The sequence below is a fragment of the Gorilla gorilla genome, chromosome 5 (genome assembly GCF_029281585.2).
Source record: "Gorilla gorilla gorilla isolate KB3781 chromosome 5, NHGRI_mGorGor1-v2.1_pri, whole genome shotgun sequence".
Taxonomy (NCBI): Eukaryota; Metazoa; Chordata; class Mammalia; order Primates; family Hominidae; genus Gorilla; species Gorilla gorilla.
In genome coordinates, this window is record NC_073229.2 from 172,665,645 (window position 1) to 172,683,079 (window position 17,435).

General features: G+C 42.4%; 1 protein-coding gene across 8 annotated transcripts in view; it reads left to right on the forward strand.

Moving 5' to 3' along the window:
- Window positions 1-17,435, forward strand: part of SASH1 (SAM and SH3 domain containing 1) — a 284,343-nt gene that overhangs the window by 230,451 nt on the left and 36,457 nt on the right. For 6 of the 8 annotated variants that reach the window (XM_055391928.2, XM_063707936.1, XM_063707938.1 and 3 more), the window contains one exon: window positions 16,276-16,408. In XM_055391928.2, the coding sequence (XP_055247903.1) occupies window positions 16,276-16,408 (133 nt within the window). Of the gene's footprint in view, window positions 1-10,029; window positions 10,846-15,813; window positions 16,115-16,275; window positions 16,409-17,435 lie in introns of those variants that run through there. The other 2 variants (XM_055391930.2, XM_063707939.1) reach the window with 2 other exon arrangements.

Consider the following 17,435-nt stretch of genomic DNA (forward strand, 5'->3'; position numbering starts at 1 on the left):
GGGAACTAACCAGGCACATCTTTATCATTACTGATTTCTGCAGTTTCAGGAAGTTGAGGGTGCTTGCTGCTTGGAGGCCTTCCTCGACATATCAAAGGCTGGCTGGGCGTGGTGGCTCACACCTGTAATCCCAGCTTTTTGGGAGGCCAAGGTGGGCGGATTGCCTGAGCTCAGGAGTTCTAGACCAGCCTGGGCAACATGGTGAAACCTCATCTCTACAAAACAAAACAAAAAAACCCCAAATTTAGCTGGGCATGGTAGTGTGCACTTGTAGTCCCAGCTACTTGGGGGGCTGAGGCGGGAGGATTGCCTGAACGAGGCTGTAGTGAGCTGTGTTCATGCCACTACACTCCAGCCTGGGTGGCAGAGCAAGAACCTGTCTCTAAAAAAGAAAAAAAAAAAAAGAAAAAGAAAAACATATCAAGGGCCACATTGATAAAAACAAATGACAAAATAACCCAGATACTATATAATCTGAGGATACCTATTTTAAAAAAATTAATTTAAGATAGATTACGGATACCATTTGGTCTGTTTCTTTCATTTGGTTGAACCTTGTGGAACTCGAGATACTAGACAGCTTTTGACCTATAAAAGTGGTGATTTCCTTTGTCCAACCTAATACATACATACCACAGAGGATATGCCACATTTCTCCTGCTAGCTGATTATATTTCAGTACAGATATTTGTAATCTAATTTGGTTTAGAGATTGGCATTTCAGTTTGCAATCCCAGTTTTTTATTGTGCTCTTGGGAACAACGCTGGGGAAGTTGGGGATAAGAGGATTTCCATTACTTGTTCAATGTTATTGATTGATTACATGTCAATTCCTTGTTAAATCATTTGCCCTAGTGCCGGTCCTTATTTAATGGATGGGTTGGGGAGATACCCAGGCACTATTGTTGTTCGTAAGTAGAATTTAGACTGCGGGCCATCTCCAACCTAAGCCTGCTTATTAGAATCATAGGTTGCCCATCACTTGTTTCGAGTCCATTTGAATGTTGTCACAATTACCCATTGTATCAAAATTCTTTTTTTTTTTTGAGATGGAGTCTCACTCTGTCGCCCAAGCTGGAGTGCAGTGGCACTATCTCGGCTCACTGCAACAAAATTCTTAGAACGATAGTCAGTCATCAGACAAATCATTTGGAAAGCAATATTTTAACACAACCAAATTTTTTTACAGTATAATTTGTATCAAAATATCCTTTTATTCTCTTCTCTATGCCATTCATCTCCCTCTTTGTACCACACTACACTACTAACTTTCTAATGTTCACTCTAATATTTATTATTAGTATTATGCTAATAGCATCACATAATTAGTTTATAAAAGTATGCAAATCTCTTCTTACACTGAGCATTTGAACCAAGTGTAGGTTGAAAGAATGCCATCTTGAGCATTCTTTCATTTATTTATGTGCAAGCATTTATTGAGTACCCACTATGTGCCAGTCCTTGTACACAGGGAGCTTGGGTTTGGGAAAAGGATTAGATTAATAGATGGTGTGGTTGTGGACTTCATTGAGATTTTCCTGCCTGTTGTGATAGGTGCACACAGAAAGTCCAGCAAGCCCCAGCAAGGAGGGTCTGGGAAGCCTTCCCAGAGAAGGTGGTTGACACTGAGGAAGAGCTTTCCAGGAGAAGGAGAAATGTGTGTCAGGAGAGGGAGCAGCAAAGTCAGAGGTCTAGATGAAGAGCTGAGTAAATCGGAAAACTTGGGTAATATCAGAAAATTAGGTCAAGTAATATGAAGCATTTCTCTCTCTCAGTATTTTGACTTCTAGGGTATAGATTCTATTCTTTACTTATTTTTATTTATAAATTGGTTCTGTAATAGGTTGTTTCCTTATTTCTGCAAACTTTAAATTTATATAATTTATGTTTTTTATCTTGTCTTTGAGGTCTCATTTAATTGAATTCATGTTCTTATTAAATTATTTTATAGAGAGAAGCAACTATTAGGAATTTCTTCCTGTTCCTTGAGTTGAGATGATGAAGTGATGAGAGCAAAGATTGGCTTTTTGTTTTTATCTATGCTTCTTCTTTTTCCCCCTCTCTTTGCCATAGTTTGTTTGTATAGTTGTCATGCATTTTTTTTTTCCACCTTGGTCCTGTTTGGGTGGCTCTGATCATGTTCTCCATTTGTGCTGATATTGAGGGTTATGTTTTGACCTGTTTGCCATGCTATCTGACAATAGATTTTTTTTTTTTTGTCCTTTGAAGATACAGTTGAGGGCTTCATTTTGTGGTCCATTTATGTTTGTTGTTGCTACAACCTGGCCATGATATATGGTGAAATGTGGTCTTCATTGGGATAGCTGGACTCTGCCTTTTCCCTCCTGAAACTGTGTTGAATGTGCCATATCATAATTGATGCCACCTGGTTCATAGCCAGGGTAATTGGTAGAACATAGCCATTCTGCCTTTCATTCATTTTTTGAATTTTAGAGACTGTATTTCAATCAAGAACAGCCTCACTTGACTTTCCATCGTTTCACTCATTGCTCTTCTGTAGCCATTTCCACTGCTCTTAGGTCAGAAAAATATAAAGAGGTCACAGAGTTTCCTTCCAGATTGGGAGTCACATGAAAGGATTCTGTGGATTCCTGCCAGCCTGGCTTTTGTAGAAGTTGTGGGCCTTTTCTAGTGGGCCTCAGAAATTCGTTTCTTACCTTAGTCATGGAGTTTAGTACATTAGATTATGTAGCTTTCTCTCTTTGGTTGCTCTTGGCGCAATATTTTTGCTAGTTTTTAGTGTTTTATTGTTTGTTTGTTTGTTTTTTCTTCTTGGGGGCTTTTGCTCATTTTGTTAGTCGTTGTGAGAAGAATATTCTGTGGTTCAGTGTTCAGCAGAGTTCATGACCTGATAGTTTTGCCAATTGGATGACCACAAACAACCTTTCTAGCTCTAAATAATTCCTCTCTGAAGGTATTTAGTCTAGATTTCTTCAATTTGGAACTTGAAATAAATTTGCTTATTTATTCTGCAAACAGAAGGAGATTAACGTTAAGGTTGTAGATCGTCAGTCTAGGAGGTAACATTGGACCCTCCAGCCTCCAGCTTCGACAGATGACCACTGACCTGGTGGCATAAGTTTGGCTTGGAGGAATGGTCTTGGTGTTCCCACCTTCCTTCCGTTGCCATTTGGCTCCATCAGTTCTCTGTATTTCTACATTGCCATTTGCCTAGACAAGGTTGTTTGGTAGCCCTGTTGGAGAAGTCATCGTGCCTGATCCATGAGTCATTCAGCCTAAGATGCCATAAAAGTAATGTGACTTTGCAAACACCACCCAATCCCTTAGGAGACTTACGGCTTCTGGGATGAACACTTTCATCAGCTCCAGAAACTAGCGCCTTAAACGCGTATGTAATTGCCCTACTTGGCAGTCCTGTTCTGAATCATCCTTTTTCCTTGGCATGTGAGAATTGGATGCCCCTGGGAATGAGTGGGTTTGGTGTTTTGCTTTAGTCTTCAGTGTGTCTGATCCCATAGATTTGCTCTGGATAATACTACCCTACTCTGAACACAGGGACCTGTAGAGCTGTGGATTACCTTCCCAACACTTTGTTTCCTAACTCACCTATTTAATATGAAGCAACGCGTTTCTCTGACCTATGGTCAGGGTGACAAAGCCCCAGGCAGAAATGTCTTCCAAAGATTTACAGACTGAAGGAGAAGCCAGTCCTCTCGCCTCTACTTACCACTCTCTCCCCCCAGGCATTCAGGAGGAAAGGCATTCTCTGCTCTGTGGCAACCTGCAGAATTGGGGTGGGAGGATTCACTTTTGTTTTATGTCTCCCTAGATCTGGCTGTAGGACTCCTGAGATTTTGTATTTTTCTCCCTTCTCCTCATGGGGGCGATTAAAAACGATTCAAAGTTCATGAGTTTAAGAAATAGATTGCAGTTGATTAGGGAACATAACATCCATTTGCTGCTCCTTTGGTTTTATGGTTAAATTTTAAAGCAGTTTCTTAAGTGAATTAAGTGCTGACAAGCCTTTGCCCCAAAGGAATGGTAATATTACCTCAAATTCTCACATACTTTTTCCAAATAAAACTATCATGTAATTATCTTCTTCTCTCCGCCGCCGCCTCCTCCTCCGTCTCTTTCTTCAAATCTGGCAACAACTAGTTAATTTTGAAACTGCCAGAGAGATTATTTCAGTGTTCCACTGTGGGAGAAGAATGGAATCTAATCTTTTTTTTCCATATGCTAACCAAAATCTCCTAATTTCAGAGGGCAATGATGTCACCAGCTAATGAGCAAAATATTTCTTACTAAACAGATGAGTCCTCCCCTGACTCCTTTGTGATAAAAGAAAAAAAAAACTTAACCACAATGTGTTTCATATTTTCTACTGTTACTTCTAGCAACTCATAAACACACTTTTAAGTAACTCTAACTTATTTGAACAGTGAGACTTATTTTTTTCTAAATACGAAGAATAACACATTAACCTGATGACTGACCAAAAGGCCTCTGCCACGGCCCCAGAGTCAGTGCAGTGCCCCTGAGGTAGGGAGGGACTTTCAGTGCTTCACTTTTTGGACCGTGGAGGGAGATCAGGCAGTTGGAGAGATTATGAAATCAAGCTTGGGGAAGAGGAGGGCCGGAAAGCTCCTGTTGACTGGTGTCACATGCTGTTTATAAAAGCAACAACATCAGCTGAGCTCTTCTTTGTCTAGATAGGAGGGCATCTAAGGTTGGGATGGGGTGGGTGGGAGAAGTAGGGCCCCAGGACCATGTAAATACTGGACTAGGCTCACGTAGGGACATGGAAATGTCCCTAAACCCATGGCAGGTTCCTCTTCCCCTCACGGAAGTGTGCCTCAATTTCCTTACCCAGAGATGAGTCTTCCCACATCGGAATTCCTATATCTCTGTGTTTTTCTCTTGCAGTTGTCACGGTTGACCTTAACATTAATCATATTTCTGAACTTCTCTTGGGGCTGTCCCTACCCTCAGACGTCTAGATGATAACCTTTATAAACCCAGGGAATGCTGGCTTCCTCCTATTGCTATTCCTTGCCTTTCCTAATGCCTTGAATCAGTGCATTCATTCATTCGTTCATTTCAATCAGGAAATATCTGTTTAGCACAAACATAGGTATTTATTTATCTAAGTGGAAAAGAATATTGTAATTCTCAGTGTTGGTAACTGCTCCTGAGATTTTAAAACGATACAACGTTTCTTCAGAGCAAGTTGTTGATATGTATCAAAAGTCCTAAAGACACACCCTTTTACCCGTCAATTCTACAGTCGAGTCATCTTTCTAAAAAAACAGAATGTGTTAGACATGTTAGAAATTTTACCACAAAGTGTGCATCCAAGGATTATTTGAAAAATTGGAAACAGGCAAATGTCTAATTACGGGGGCCATGATATCAGTAAATTATGGTATACTTTGATGGCTAAATACTACTGCACCATTAATACATTGTATTGTATTGAATATTTCTTGACATGCGAAAATATTCAAAACATACAGCTTTAAAAAATGGGCTATGAAACAGTGTGGCTACGGTGCACACCAGGGGCCTGGGGTTTCTCTAAAGGAAAGTCTTTTGAGGCAGCTGTGGCCCAGAGAGGGTCCCCACTTACAGGCAAATGTGTTATTTCTACTTAGACTGTGCGTGTGCATTTGAGGGAGGATTTGGGGACACTGATAGTGACTAGAGGAGTTGGAGGAGGTAAAGATCAAAGATAACCCTTTCTTGTAAAAAAAAAAAAGAAACATACAGAAACATCAGGGTGTATTTTGTGTGTGCATGTGCATATGTGTGTGTATGGGGAAAAAGTGGGAAGGCATAAACCAAAATATTACCAAGTTTTCTGAGTATGGGATGATATGTCATTTCTCTTACTACTTTGTGCATTTTTGCATTCTCCAAATTTTTAATAATATATGTCATGTGTAGTCAGAAACAATAAATGCTACTAACATACAGATGTGGAAATGAATATGGTCATGTACATTGTCTGCATGACAGTTAGTGATGGGCTAGGGAATCTAGCAATGCCAATACATGTGTGAAGTCCTTGGATAAAGTATCTTTAGTCTAAGGTAGATGAGGAGCAAAGCCAGGAGAGCTTTCCAGAGGAGGCAATATGCAGACTGAAACTTGAAGGATGCATAGGAGTTAGGGGTGTGGATGCAATCAGCAGAGCTGTTTGCAGAAGACGAGCCATCAGGGCAGTGATGGGCATGGGGTGTTTGAGATGCTGCAAGGAAGCAGGGGGTGAGACCAGGTGCTCTGATGCCCTTTCTACCACATGGTATCTGAAGAGTGGAGCACAATGTACCAGAAACTGAATCTGACCGCACACAGTCACATATTCCACTATAAGGCCTTTGGACCTTGTTCCAAGGAGCTAATGAGGACCAATTCCTCACCATAGGAGTCAAATACTGAAGTCCCTTCTCAGCAACTTTGCACATCTACTGTGTTCAAGCCCGCCACCCAGAGAACAGGACCAGCAGTGGCCTTCCCTCACAAAGTCTATCTCCCAATCTGTCCCTCACCAGGGAGCTTCCTAGGGTGGCCTGGCTCAGTCTAGTCTTCCAAATATCCCACAGTTTACTCTGACACATGGCCAGGGCTGAGAGCCACAGGACTGGGGAGTCTCAACTTCTTCATTCCACAGTGATCGCACCAGTATTTTTGGGGAGTCTACTATGGGTGGGCACTAGGAATGCAAGGAGCAGGAGATCAGACAAGGCTCCTGGCCCGGGGAGCCTCCTGTTTTCTGAAAGTCAAGCCATGGTACGTCCTCACAAAGGGCCCAACATCGAGTATCTTGATAAATACCTGAATGACTCCCTGAGAGGCGTGGCAGTGAGGTTAAAAAGGGGTAGACAAGGTCGGCTCTCTCTCCCATCCTCTTAGGACACTCTCCAAGTCCTGTGCTGTGAGGAGAGGCCGCTCGGGGGAAGTGCTGGGGATGTATCCTTCCCGCCACCCTCCCCAAAGTATCTGGATAAATCAGTGCATGAACTTCATGTGTATTTCACATGGAACGAGGGCTTCCTTACCTGCCAAGCTCTAGACTTCACATTCAAGGTCTCATTTTATCCTCTAGAGAGCCCTAGGAGGCTTCTCACTGCCTATCTTAGAAATGAGAGAAGAAACATGCCCACAGCCACAGGCTCTTCCCATGTGGCACAGAGGGGATCTGAACCTGCATTGGCTCAGAGTCTTCTCTATATCTGAACAGCCTGTCCAGAACCAGCCTCAGATGCTGGCCATATGACAAGCTTTCACACATAAAAAGGTTGTTGTTTTTTTCTGTTTTTGTTTTTTGAGATGGAGTCTTGCTCTGTCACCAGGCTGGAGTGCAGTGGCATGATTTCGGCTCACTGCAGCCACTGCCTCCCAGGTTCAAGCGATTCTTGTGTCTCAGCCTCCTGAGTAGCTGGGATTACAGATGTGCACTATGCCTGACTAATTTTTGTATTTTTAGTAGAGACCATGTTTCACCATGTTGGCCAGGCTGGTCTTGAACTCCTGGCCTCAAGTGATCTGCCTGCCTTGGCCTCCCAAAGTGCTGGGATTACAGGCATGAGCCACTGTGCCTGGCTGGTTGTTGGGTTTTTTTTTTTTTTTTCTTTTTTCTTTTTGGAGAAAGAGTGTTGCTCTGTCACCCAGGCCGGAGTGCAGTGGCATGATCTCAGCTCACTACAACCTCTGCCTCCCAGGTTCAAGCAATTCTCCTGCTTCAGCCCCCTGGGTAGCTGGGATTACAGGCATGTGCCACCACGCATGGCTAATTTCTGTATTTTTAGTAGAGACGGGGTTTCACCATGTTGTTCAGGCTGGTCTCGAACTCCTGACCTCGTGATCCGCCCACCTTGGCCTCCCAAAGTGCTGGGATTACAGGTGTGAGCCACCGCGCCCAGCTAATTTCTGTATTTTTAGTAGAGACGGGGTTTCACTGTATTAGCCAGGATGGTCTCGATCTCCTGACCTCGTGATCTGCCCACCTCGGCCTCCCAAAGTGCTGGGATTACAGGCGTGAGCCACCACGCCCGGCCTGGTTGTTGGGTTTTTAAGTGGTCTTTGCTATTTACACAGCACCTAAAAGAACAGTTTGTGAAAATTAGGTGTTGTTTGAACTCCAGTGAGTTATGAATAGAAGACTGCAGAGTTAATAATAAGGCTGGGCTTGGTGGCTCACGCCTGTAGTCCCAGCACTTTGGGAGGCCAAGGCGGGCAGATCATCTGAGGTTAGGAGTTTTGAGACTAGCCTGGCCAACATGGTGAAACCCCATCTCTACTAAAAATACAAAAATTAGCTGGGCATACTGGCGGGTGCCTGTAATCCCAGCTACTTGGGAGACTGAGGCAGGAGGATTGCTTGAACCCGGGAGGTGGAGGTTGCAGTGAGCTGAGACCAAGCCATTGTACTCCAGCCTGGGCAACAGAGCAAAACTCCATCTCAAATAATAATATTAATAGTAATAGTAAAAATATTAAGTCCTTATTGAACTCCAGTTCAGTAAGAATTTCAGGTACGCAGTATTTAATACAACCACAATGTAAGAAAAGTGCTACTATACCAAATTTATGTGCAGGAATATTAAGACCCATAAAAGTAAAGTGATTTGCTAGAGAACTTGGTAATTAAACCGAGGTTGTTCTAACCCCTGAGACCTTGGGCTAATCCTCTTCCCTTTACCCCAGTCTCACTGGGGCACTCTCATTTTCTTCGTTTTTATCCTGTAACGAAGGAATTTGGTGGAAAATGTCTACACTCAGTTTTAAGGAACTGTGAGCATAACTTTGCAGCATAGTTGTCAGTCTTGGATGAAGAAAGGTCTTGTTGAGGTAGGGTAGTGGCACAGGAGCAAAACTATACAGTCTCAGATTCTGCCCCTGCCATTGCTGTGAAATGGGATCTGTATGCAAATGTTTAGCACAGTGCCTGGGAATGGTAAGCTTTGGACAAATACAAGTGTTGGAAGTACAACATCGCAAAAGCACCTGGTCCGTCAGGTGGTGGCAGGGGAAGGGGAGTTTGTGGGAGAATCAGTTTGTGAAATGGGGAATTGGGCAGTGTAGGGAAGGTGTGGTGAACCCTTGCAGGAGAAACAAGAGGAAATTCAATAAAGGTTGGGAGGAGATACTTCTGAGCAGAAGACAGAGTGGGAGAAGGGAGTTTAATTCTTGGCAAGGAGTGAGAGACGCTAGCCCGCCCAGGGAAGAAGAGCAGAACAAGAGCCGAGGAAAAGGGGATGGAGCTCTGGTGATCTGATGCAGAACCTGCAATGTGTGCGTGGTAAAACATGACCCTCCACTTGGGAGCTTCGTATTCCAATTCCCTTTTGTTGTTGTTGATGTTGTTGTTTGAGATGGAGTCTCGCTCTGTCGCCCAAGCTGGAGTGCAGTCAGGCGATCTTGGCTCACTGCAGCCTCTGCCTCCTGGACTCAATTTATCCTCCTATCCCAGCCTCCTGAGTAGCTGGGATTACCGGTGTATGCCACCACGCCTGACTAAGTTTTGTAGTTTTAGTAGAGACGGGTTTTCACCGTGTTTCCCAGGCTGGTCTCGAACTCCTGGCCTCAAGTGATCTGCCCGCCTCCGTTGGAATTACAGGCGTGAGCCACTGTGCCTGGCCGTTTTTAGTTTAGGTAACCTCTGAATCCTGTCCAACTCTAAATTTCTGCCATTTTAAGGAGGGACAGTGGTTCCTACGCATCCCTGAGTCCTGTGTAGCTAGGTATTTTATGTCGTGTGATGTCCTATAAAGAGCATTATACATAAAGACTCACCCAACAGGAGGGACATCTAGAAACAAGCAACTCACATTGTGCTGTGAGAATAAATGACTTACCCAAGTGAATGAACTTAGCCCTGAAAAGACAAACGTGACTTGCAGCCCACGTCATGGAGACTTTGTGTGGGTTTTTAGTCCTGTGTTGTTTAGATGATGTTCTTTTTAAGTAACAGCATGTGCCTAGTGGCTCCCCTGAGATCCTTGAGAAAATTAAATAATCATCTTGTGACACGGTCCTCATGCTCACGTTTCTAGAATGCAGGAGAACTCGGATGCTCTGAAATGGGCATTAAAACAATTTGTTAAGAGAGCTTTAGAAGCACCAATAAAGGGGAAATATCCTACATTTACTCTGGTTGTTAAAATTTTACAAAGGAATGGGGAGAGAGAGAGAAAGTGACAACTCTAGGAGAAAACCACAATCATAAGTTTTAATTCAGTAATTTCAAAAATAGCCATTGGAAGGTGTCTATTTTCAATTGAGACTACTCCCATAAGGGGGTGTTCAGAAGAATGTCTGCAAAAGAGAACTTTTTTTAAGTTCAGTCACTTTTGAGGGTTAGTCCTTGTCCTCCTTGTCCTGGATTTGCTCAGATTCTCGCGTTCTTTTTTCTGTCTCTGGAATTCCATAGACAGTAATTAAGGAACTGGAGGCCAGCAGGAGGTCAGGGAGCCTTCCTCAGTGAAAACAGGGATTGTTGGCCATGCACAACACTGCCTTTTTTCCTTGTGGTGAATAGGAGATTTGCTTAGAGCTGATGACTTATGCCTTTCTTGCGAGTTATGCAGTTAGCAAGCGACTGGGGAATCAGTCAGCAAGCAGAAAGAAGCTAATTGAATCCAGTGTCTTCCCCTTTCTCCTTCGGATACTGAGCTGTGACGGCGGAGCCTGCCTGATCATGTAACTCCAGAGAGACATGTTCCAGGAGTGCCTAATCTTAATTTTGACATTGCGGAGTTTGATGCCACAAGAGTGAAGACGCTCTCCGAGTGGGGAGGGGGGTGGGAGGTACCGGACGTCTTCAGAATTGCCCCTTAGGCTTGCTAAATGCCGAAGCCGGTAAGTCACTGAATGCGCTCAATGGGAAAGAAAGAATGTGTTTTCTGTTGCTTCAAGTAAAAGTTTTTGCTGCTCCTGCCTATGATGTTTCTCTCTCTTTTCTTCTTAAATTCCTCTAGATTTGTCCTTCTTCCCCTGTTTGCTTCCCTACCTGGTAACCCTGAGCATTTTTGCCTGGCATTTTCACCAGTGAAAATGCGTAACTTTTAGAGAATAGTGAATATTGTTTTGAGAATTTGAGACAATGAGCGTATATGGCTCAGCTGTGAATTGTGGAGGCTTTTCCTGGGGAGGACTTGAATTCAGACAGTGTTGCACGTTGCTTTTCATAAGCTTATATCTGATTGGCTTCCTTCTCTTAAGTTTAAGATTAACGCTGTGACACAGCCGACCTAGAAAGCTGAAGTATGTATGTCTGATCATGCGCTAGGTTAGAGAGACCAGTGTGTGAATTTCACAGGCAAGTACATTTCCAGTTTCAAATTGCTTTTCAGAAATGTTTAAATATCTCTCGGTGTTACGTGGCGCTGGGGGAGATGAGTGGGCTTAGTCTGGGTGTTAATTGTGACAGCGTGTCGTGTGTTTCGAGCTAGGGAAACAAGCTGAGTGAAAGTGCTTCTGCAGAGGGCACAGTTGTAATCCTGTGATCAGCGTGGTGGTCTCAAGCGGTCCTCCAAAGGGTCTAGTTGCTCCTTGCAAATTTGTTTTAACCTTTATTACAGCATATTGCCATTGTGCTTGCACAACTGTGCCATATGGCTTTTGGAAAGGATTTGTTCTGCACACTGCAGTCCCAAGAACTGTTTGTTACAGGGTCCTGTGAAGTATCTGTTACTTACCAGCAGTGACAGGTTTACTTGGAGCAGGGAGAGGATGCATTTAGTGAGCTCCGGCACACAAATGTTTGTACTTACAGATGCTATTCATTTTGTTCCTTTTTTCTGATCATCGAGCGTGTAGCTGTGTTATAAAAAGTTCTCCACGCTGGCTCCATGTCTTTCCTATTAGAACATTGCAGATGTGTCAAGGATGCACTTGTTCCAAAAGAAGCTGGGAAGGAAGGAGGCTCCACCCTCCTCCGGGTGCCAGACGGGCCCCATAGGTTCCTCATTCAGTGGCCTGGCCGGCAAATGGTGTGCTATCTCTTTAAAGCAGCTATAGTTTTGTGTCTTGGCTTGGTCAATTTGTTATGGTTTAAAACTGTGGAGCCAGCTGTCTGCAATCTGATGTAATGTTGCTATGGAAACCAGAAATGAAACACTTAAGCATTCACCACAGAATTACTACATATAGTATTAGCCAAAGTAATTAAAAGTTGAGCCATATGGGCTTTCTGCTGGAAAAAAATCTGCAGAGGAGAGGCTGGAAATCAAATGTTTCTGTTTACAATATTGGAAATCCACTTTTCCACAATTTTTGGTGGGATAAGTTGCCTTTTTCTCTTGAAGGTTTTCTGGTGAGGAGCTGTCATACAGATGATTGAGTTCACCTTCTCACTGAGAAGATGATCTGTTTAACTCTGACCCAGGGTGGGACAAGGGAGGGGAGGCCACACTATCTCATGTTTGAATGTGTGTGAATATATACTTTTATTTTTTAACTTTAGTTTAAAACCTGTTCTATAACAGTGCTGAACCTATTTCTTAGAATCAATCATTTATTTTATATACAATGCAGATTTCCTCTACTACGAAGTTTTTCACATAGGAAGATTTCTTTTAAAATATACATAGTATTTGAATTTAAAAATTATATATTTTTTATGTTTATAAATATAAAAATTCTCAAGCCCCCATCCCTGGTGGTGTATTTCCTGAATAAAAAGACATGCTGGCCAGCCATGGTGGTTCATGCCTGTAATCCCAGCACTTTGAGAGGCTGAGGCGGGCAGATTACCTGAGAGTCAGGAGTTCAAGACCAGCCTGGCCAACATGGCGAAATGCCATCTCTACAAAAATACAAAAATTAGCTGGGTATGGTGGTGTGTGCCTGTAATCCCAGCTACCCGGGAGGCTGAGGCTGGAGAATCGCTTGAACTCAGGACGCAGAGGTTGCAGTGAGCTGAGATCGCGCCACTGCACTCCAGCCTGGGAGACAGAGCGAGACTCCATCTCAAAAAAAAAAAAAAAAAAGAGAGACATGCTGTGTTATTTTCAGCATTTGGGAAGTGGAATATACTTAAAAAGAGAAATATGACATGAGGAATTCAAGATTTACTCTCCAGTTTAGAAGAAATGCAAGCCTTTTACAGCGTTTTTGTGTTAAAACAGCTGGAGAGAATTTTTTAAAGGCAAATATTTCACAACGCTTTTTTCCTCTGGACTCAGTAGGAAGTGAGAAGTCAACACCTCTCCATCAATATCATGGATGCAGCAATACATTCTTGGGATAGGTTGTTGAACTCAAGTAACTTCTAGGCTGACTTCTAGGTTAATTTTCTATTACACACACACACACACACACACACACACACACACCTTGGATGACCTGGGTTTTATGTTGCATTTTTCTTCATATAAATTGTGCCACATCTATCTTGTCTAGTGTCCAAAAAATGATCGTGGAAAAGAAGGACTTGGTTGCCATGGTTTGTGATTTGTCAGTGACAAACACCTCCAAATCTTGATTTTTCTAGAAAAATAAAAATAGCATTAATTCAAAGGTACAAAGAAGTATAATTCAAAGGTATGTTTCTCAAAAATAAATGGAACATGTGAAAACAATTAAAGAAGTACCTGGAATATGTTACTTTTTGCCACAGTGAATCTGGGCAGAGGAAAGTAGGATTTTATGAGGAAGGCATTGCCTTTAAATCTACTGTCCTTGTTTAACTATTTTGATTTCTCCTTGGAAAGTTCACTCTAGTACATATAATGATTTGTGTCTTTGTGGACTAAAATTTTTGTATTAGTTTTTTCTATACCCCATTTCTCTTACTGCCCACTGTCCCATGCATACACACACCTACACCACCACCACCAACCAGCAAACTAGGTATGAGGTATACACATCAGTAATTTTCATCCTGTAACACAGCTTCTTGTATTTTGATTACAAACAATCTGTACCTATTTCATTTTCATTTGATTTCAACATTTATTTATTTATTTATTTATTTATTTATTTATTTATTTATTTATTTTTTTTGAGACAGAGTCTCGCTCTGTCGCCCAGGCTGGAGTGCAGTGGCACGATCCCGGCTCCCTGCAAGCTCCGCCTCCTGGGTTCACGCTATTCTTCTGCCTCAGCCTTCTGAGTAGCTGGAACTACAGGCACCCGCCACCACGCCCAGCTAATTTTTTGTATTTTTAGTAGAGACGGGGTTTCACCGTGTTAGCCAGGATGGTCTCAATCACCTGACCTCGTGATCCTCCCACCTCGGCCTCCCAAAGTGCTGATTTCAACATTTTTAAATGTGAGGGTTAGAGACATATTCTAGGTTTGTCCCATTGATAGTTATAGAGACTTTCTATAACATAATGTTGATTCTTCTTCTATTAGAATTGCTTGGCTTTTGAGCTACATCAAGAGAGCAGAATGTTTTTAAATGTTTATATGTAATTCCATGAACTGTGGGTTTTTCAGGTGCTTGTTACCCAGAATGAGGGTTAACCAAGTTCTCATTCCTCTGGTTGACCGCTCCAACCATTTCATCACATGTCAACAATCCAACCAAGTAGAAATGAAACTCAAACCAGACAAAACCATTTTGTATTATGAACTACACTTATTATTCTAATTTTTTATATTTTTAGTTTTAAGCCTAATTGTCAGCATCCAGTGTAGCCTGTCCCCACCGTTACCTGGGAGTCCAGTTCCCATTCTTTATTTCTAGGTAACCAGTACTTAGCTTTAATTCTGACACTTGCAGGCAACATTTTATCTAGTAATTTTAGAGAAATTGGACATAGATATTAATACACTTTACAGAAGAGAAGTCTGAGAAACACTTCTGTCCTGATGACTTGCTGATGTTAGGTTTATAGTTAACCATAAGTGGGTAAACGGTTTGCTGATAGTCATACAGGGAGAAAGTATATGGCTCCATGCCTTGAGTTCCAGGGTGAGGACAGAGGCCAGGACATCAGTTGTTTATATCCCTTACTATCCTTGTACTAATGTTCGTGCCATAGTGCAAAGAGGACTCACAACGTGCACCATTTTTATGCCTAAATAATGCATAGAAACTCTACTTCTTCTTCTCTTGAGGTATTCTCTGCAACTCTTGCTTATCTGTTTTATTGTCTGTAACACTGGGATTAGTGAGAGCTTTTCTTTGGGAGAAAAGTCTCTACATTAGATTTGTGTTCAGAGATGAGGCTTGTTTTTGTTATGTGTGTTCATTTGAGGCATTTATCTTCCTACTATTCCATGAACTGGGTTGGAGGAAATGGAGAGAAGGTTGTTGTCAGGGCGTGCGACGTGAGCTGGAATTGCTCACCCACTGCACAGGGTGTGCCGAGGCGGCTGCTCCCAGGCATGCCCACGCACCCGTGTTGCACGCTCGTTTAGCCAGAGATCTCTTTTGCTGTTTCACATTTTGAACAGATACAACAGAGGAAGCTGCATATTGGATGTTGGAGCTGACTTAGAAATGAAACCCTCATTTTGTTCACAAGGAAAGGATTGTTTTTAGCCTGGGTCACTGCTGCAGAGAGAGATTTTTTTCCCTCTCTCTGTAATGTTTGATACTTGAGGGAAAACAGCTGGGCCTGAGCATGCTGACTCCCTGCAAAGTGCAATGGGCTGCTGGGGAATATGGACTGTACTGTATGGCTGAAAGGTCAGCTTTTTCCCTTGTCTCTCTTGGAGGAATGCAGGGTCTGTCCTCACATTTGCCTTGTGAGCCCTTAGAAGGAACCGGGAGAGGCGGAAGGGCTGGCTGCAATGTGGCAGACAGTCTTAGCCAATGGGATGGAAGAGGCTGTTTGCATCTCTTTCCCTTTCCTGCCCTGCTGTTTTTGATTTTTGGGGGAGGGCTGGAAAAAGCCAACAGAATTTTGGTTTGGAGAAGTAGTTGATGACCACGTTAAACAGCAAGCCCTGATGGGCCAGACAGATGAGAGCCTGGCCCAAACCACAGCAGTGAAACTGGAATTACAGGGCCAGCATCGGAGGGAGAGTCCTGCTGGAGTCCTCCTAAAAGAGGACAAGGAAGTAGTTGAGACAGATGCCCCCACAGGCCACTTGCCCCCACTTGCCCTTGAGGGCAAGGATGTGTGTTTCCGTGCCTAGGACCTAATTCTACGCCGATTTAGATCTTAAGATGGTATGTGGCACTTTGTAAACCTCTTGGGCAAATTTGTTGGTTCCCAGGTTCAGCAACAGAGCTGCCGAGGTTCAGACTGGCAGCAAGGCCGGCTACATCCAGCCACACGGGCAAAGCTTGGAGTAATTACCTGATTAACTTTTCCTTTGTTTCTTTGCCAGTCAAGAGAACAATCGGATGATGAGACTGAGGAGTCGGTGAAGTTTAAGAGGTTACACAAGCTGGTAAACTCCACTCGCAGAGTCAGAAAGAAACTAATTAGGGTGGAAGAAATGAAAAAACCCAGCACTGAAGGTAAAAAAAAAAAAAAAAAAAGGCAGACTCCACCCTGGTTATTCCAAAAGAAATCATTTGGGGTCAGTTTCTCAGCAGAAAAGGGATACGATTTCAAGTGGAAAATGCATTGAGCTCTGGCTGAATCTGGCAGGACTATGCCTGCCAGCAGAGTGATGCTCAGATGCGATGATGTGATGGAATGAAGGGTCCTGGTGTCAGGCGTTTGGGGTGCTTAGTCATTTAAATTTAAAAGATGGGAAATGGAAATTTTCTCGAGGTGTAGTATAGCTTTATGTATGAGCTTATACCATTTTATATAAACTTGCTAACTTTTTCACATGAGCCTCCAATCCCAAAAAGGACTATGGTTCTTGCTCAGTGAATTTAGTTCAAATTTGATACACATACATTTTGGAGAAATGCCTAACAATCAAGGCACCTAATATCCCTTTAAATTTCTCAGGGTTGGTTTGTTCTTCCTGTAGAGAGTCTCAAGTCTCAATTCAAATGGGGGCTTTAAGGACCTAGGATTCTACGAGAATCTTTTAAGAGTTGTATTGCTGGGGTTAGCCAGGTGAAACAGTAATGTCAAAAGACATCAGCTTGGATTTATTGAAATGGATAGTTAGCCTTTGACATATAATTATGACAGTTCAAATCTCAACCTTATTCATCTCTCTTGTTAGTAATGTGCCTCTTTGCAGCATCTTATAAATTCTCCCCAAAAAGGTAAAATGAAAGAATAAGATAAGATTTTTTCTGTTTGAAAAATGAAAATAATTGAATTGGATAAAAATACTGGAAAGACTATGCTTTTTAAAAAACACCTTACTTGTTAAAATGTCATATCTAGATTGTGAGGAATTTCAAAATTTTAACATGTAGGTTTTAAAATTATTTTTGTAGAGGCATTTTTGTTATATAGAAATAAAATCAAGCCATGTAAAGAAATGAATTGCCCCTTATTTGCAAAGATAAGGGTTTTTCGTTTTTATTGCTGCTTTTAATTTGTGTTTGGTATTATTCGTGGGTTTAAATCCCTTAG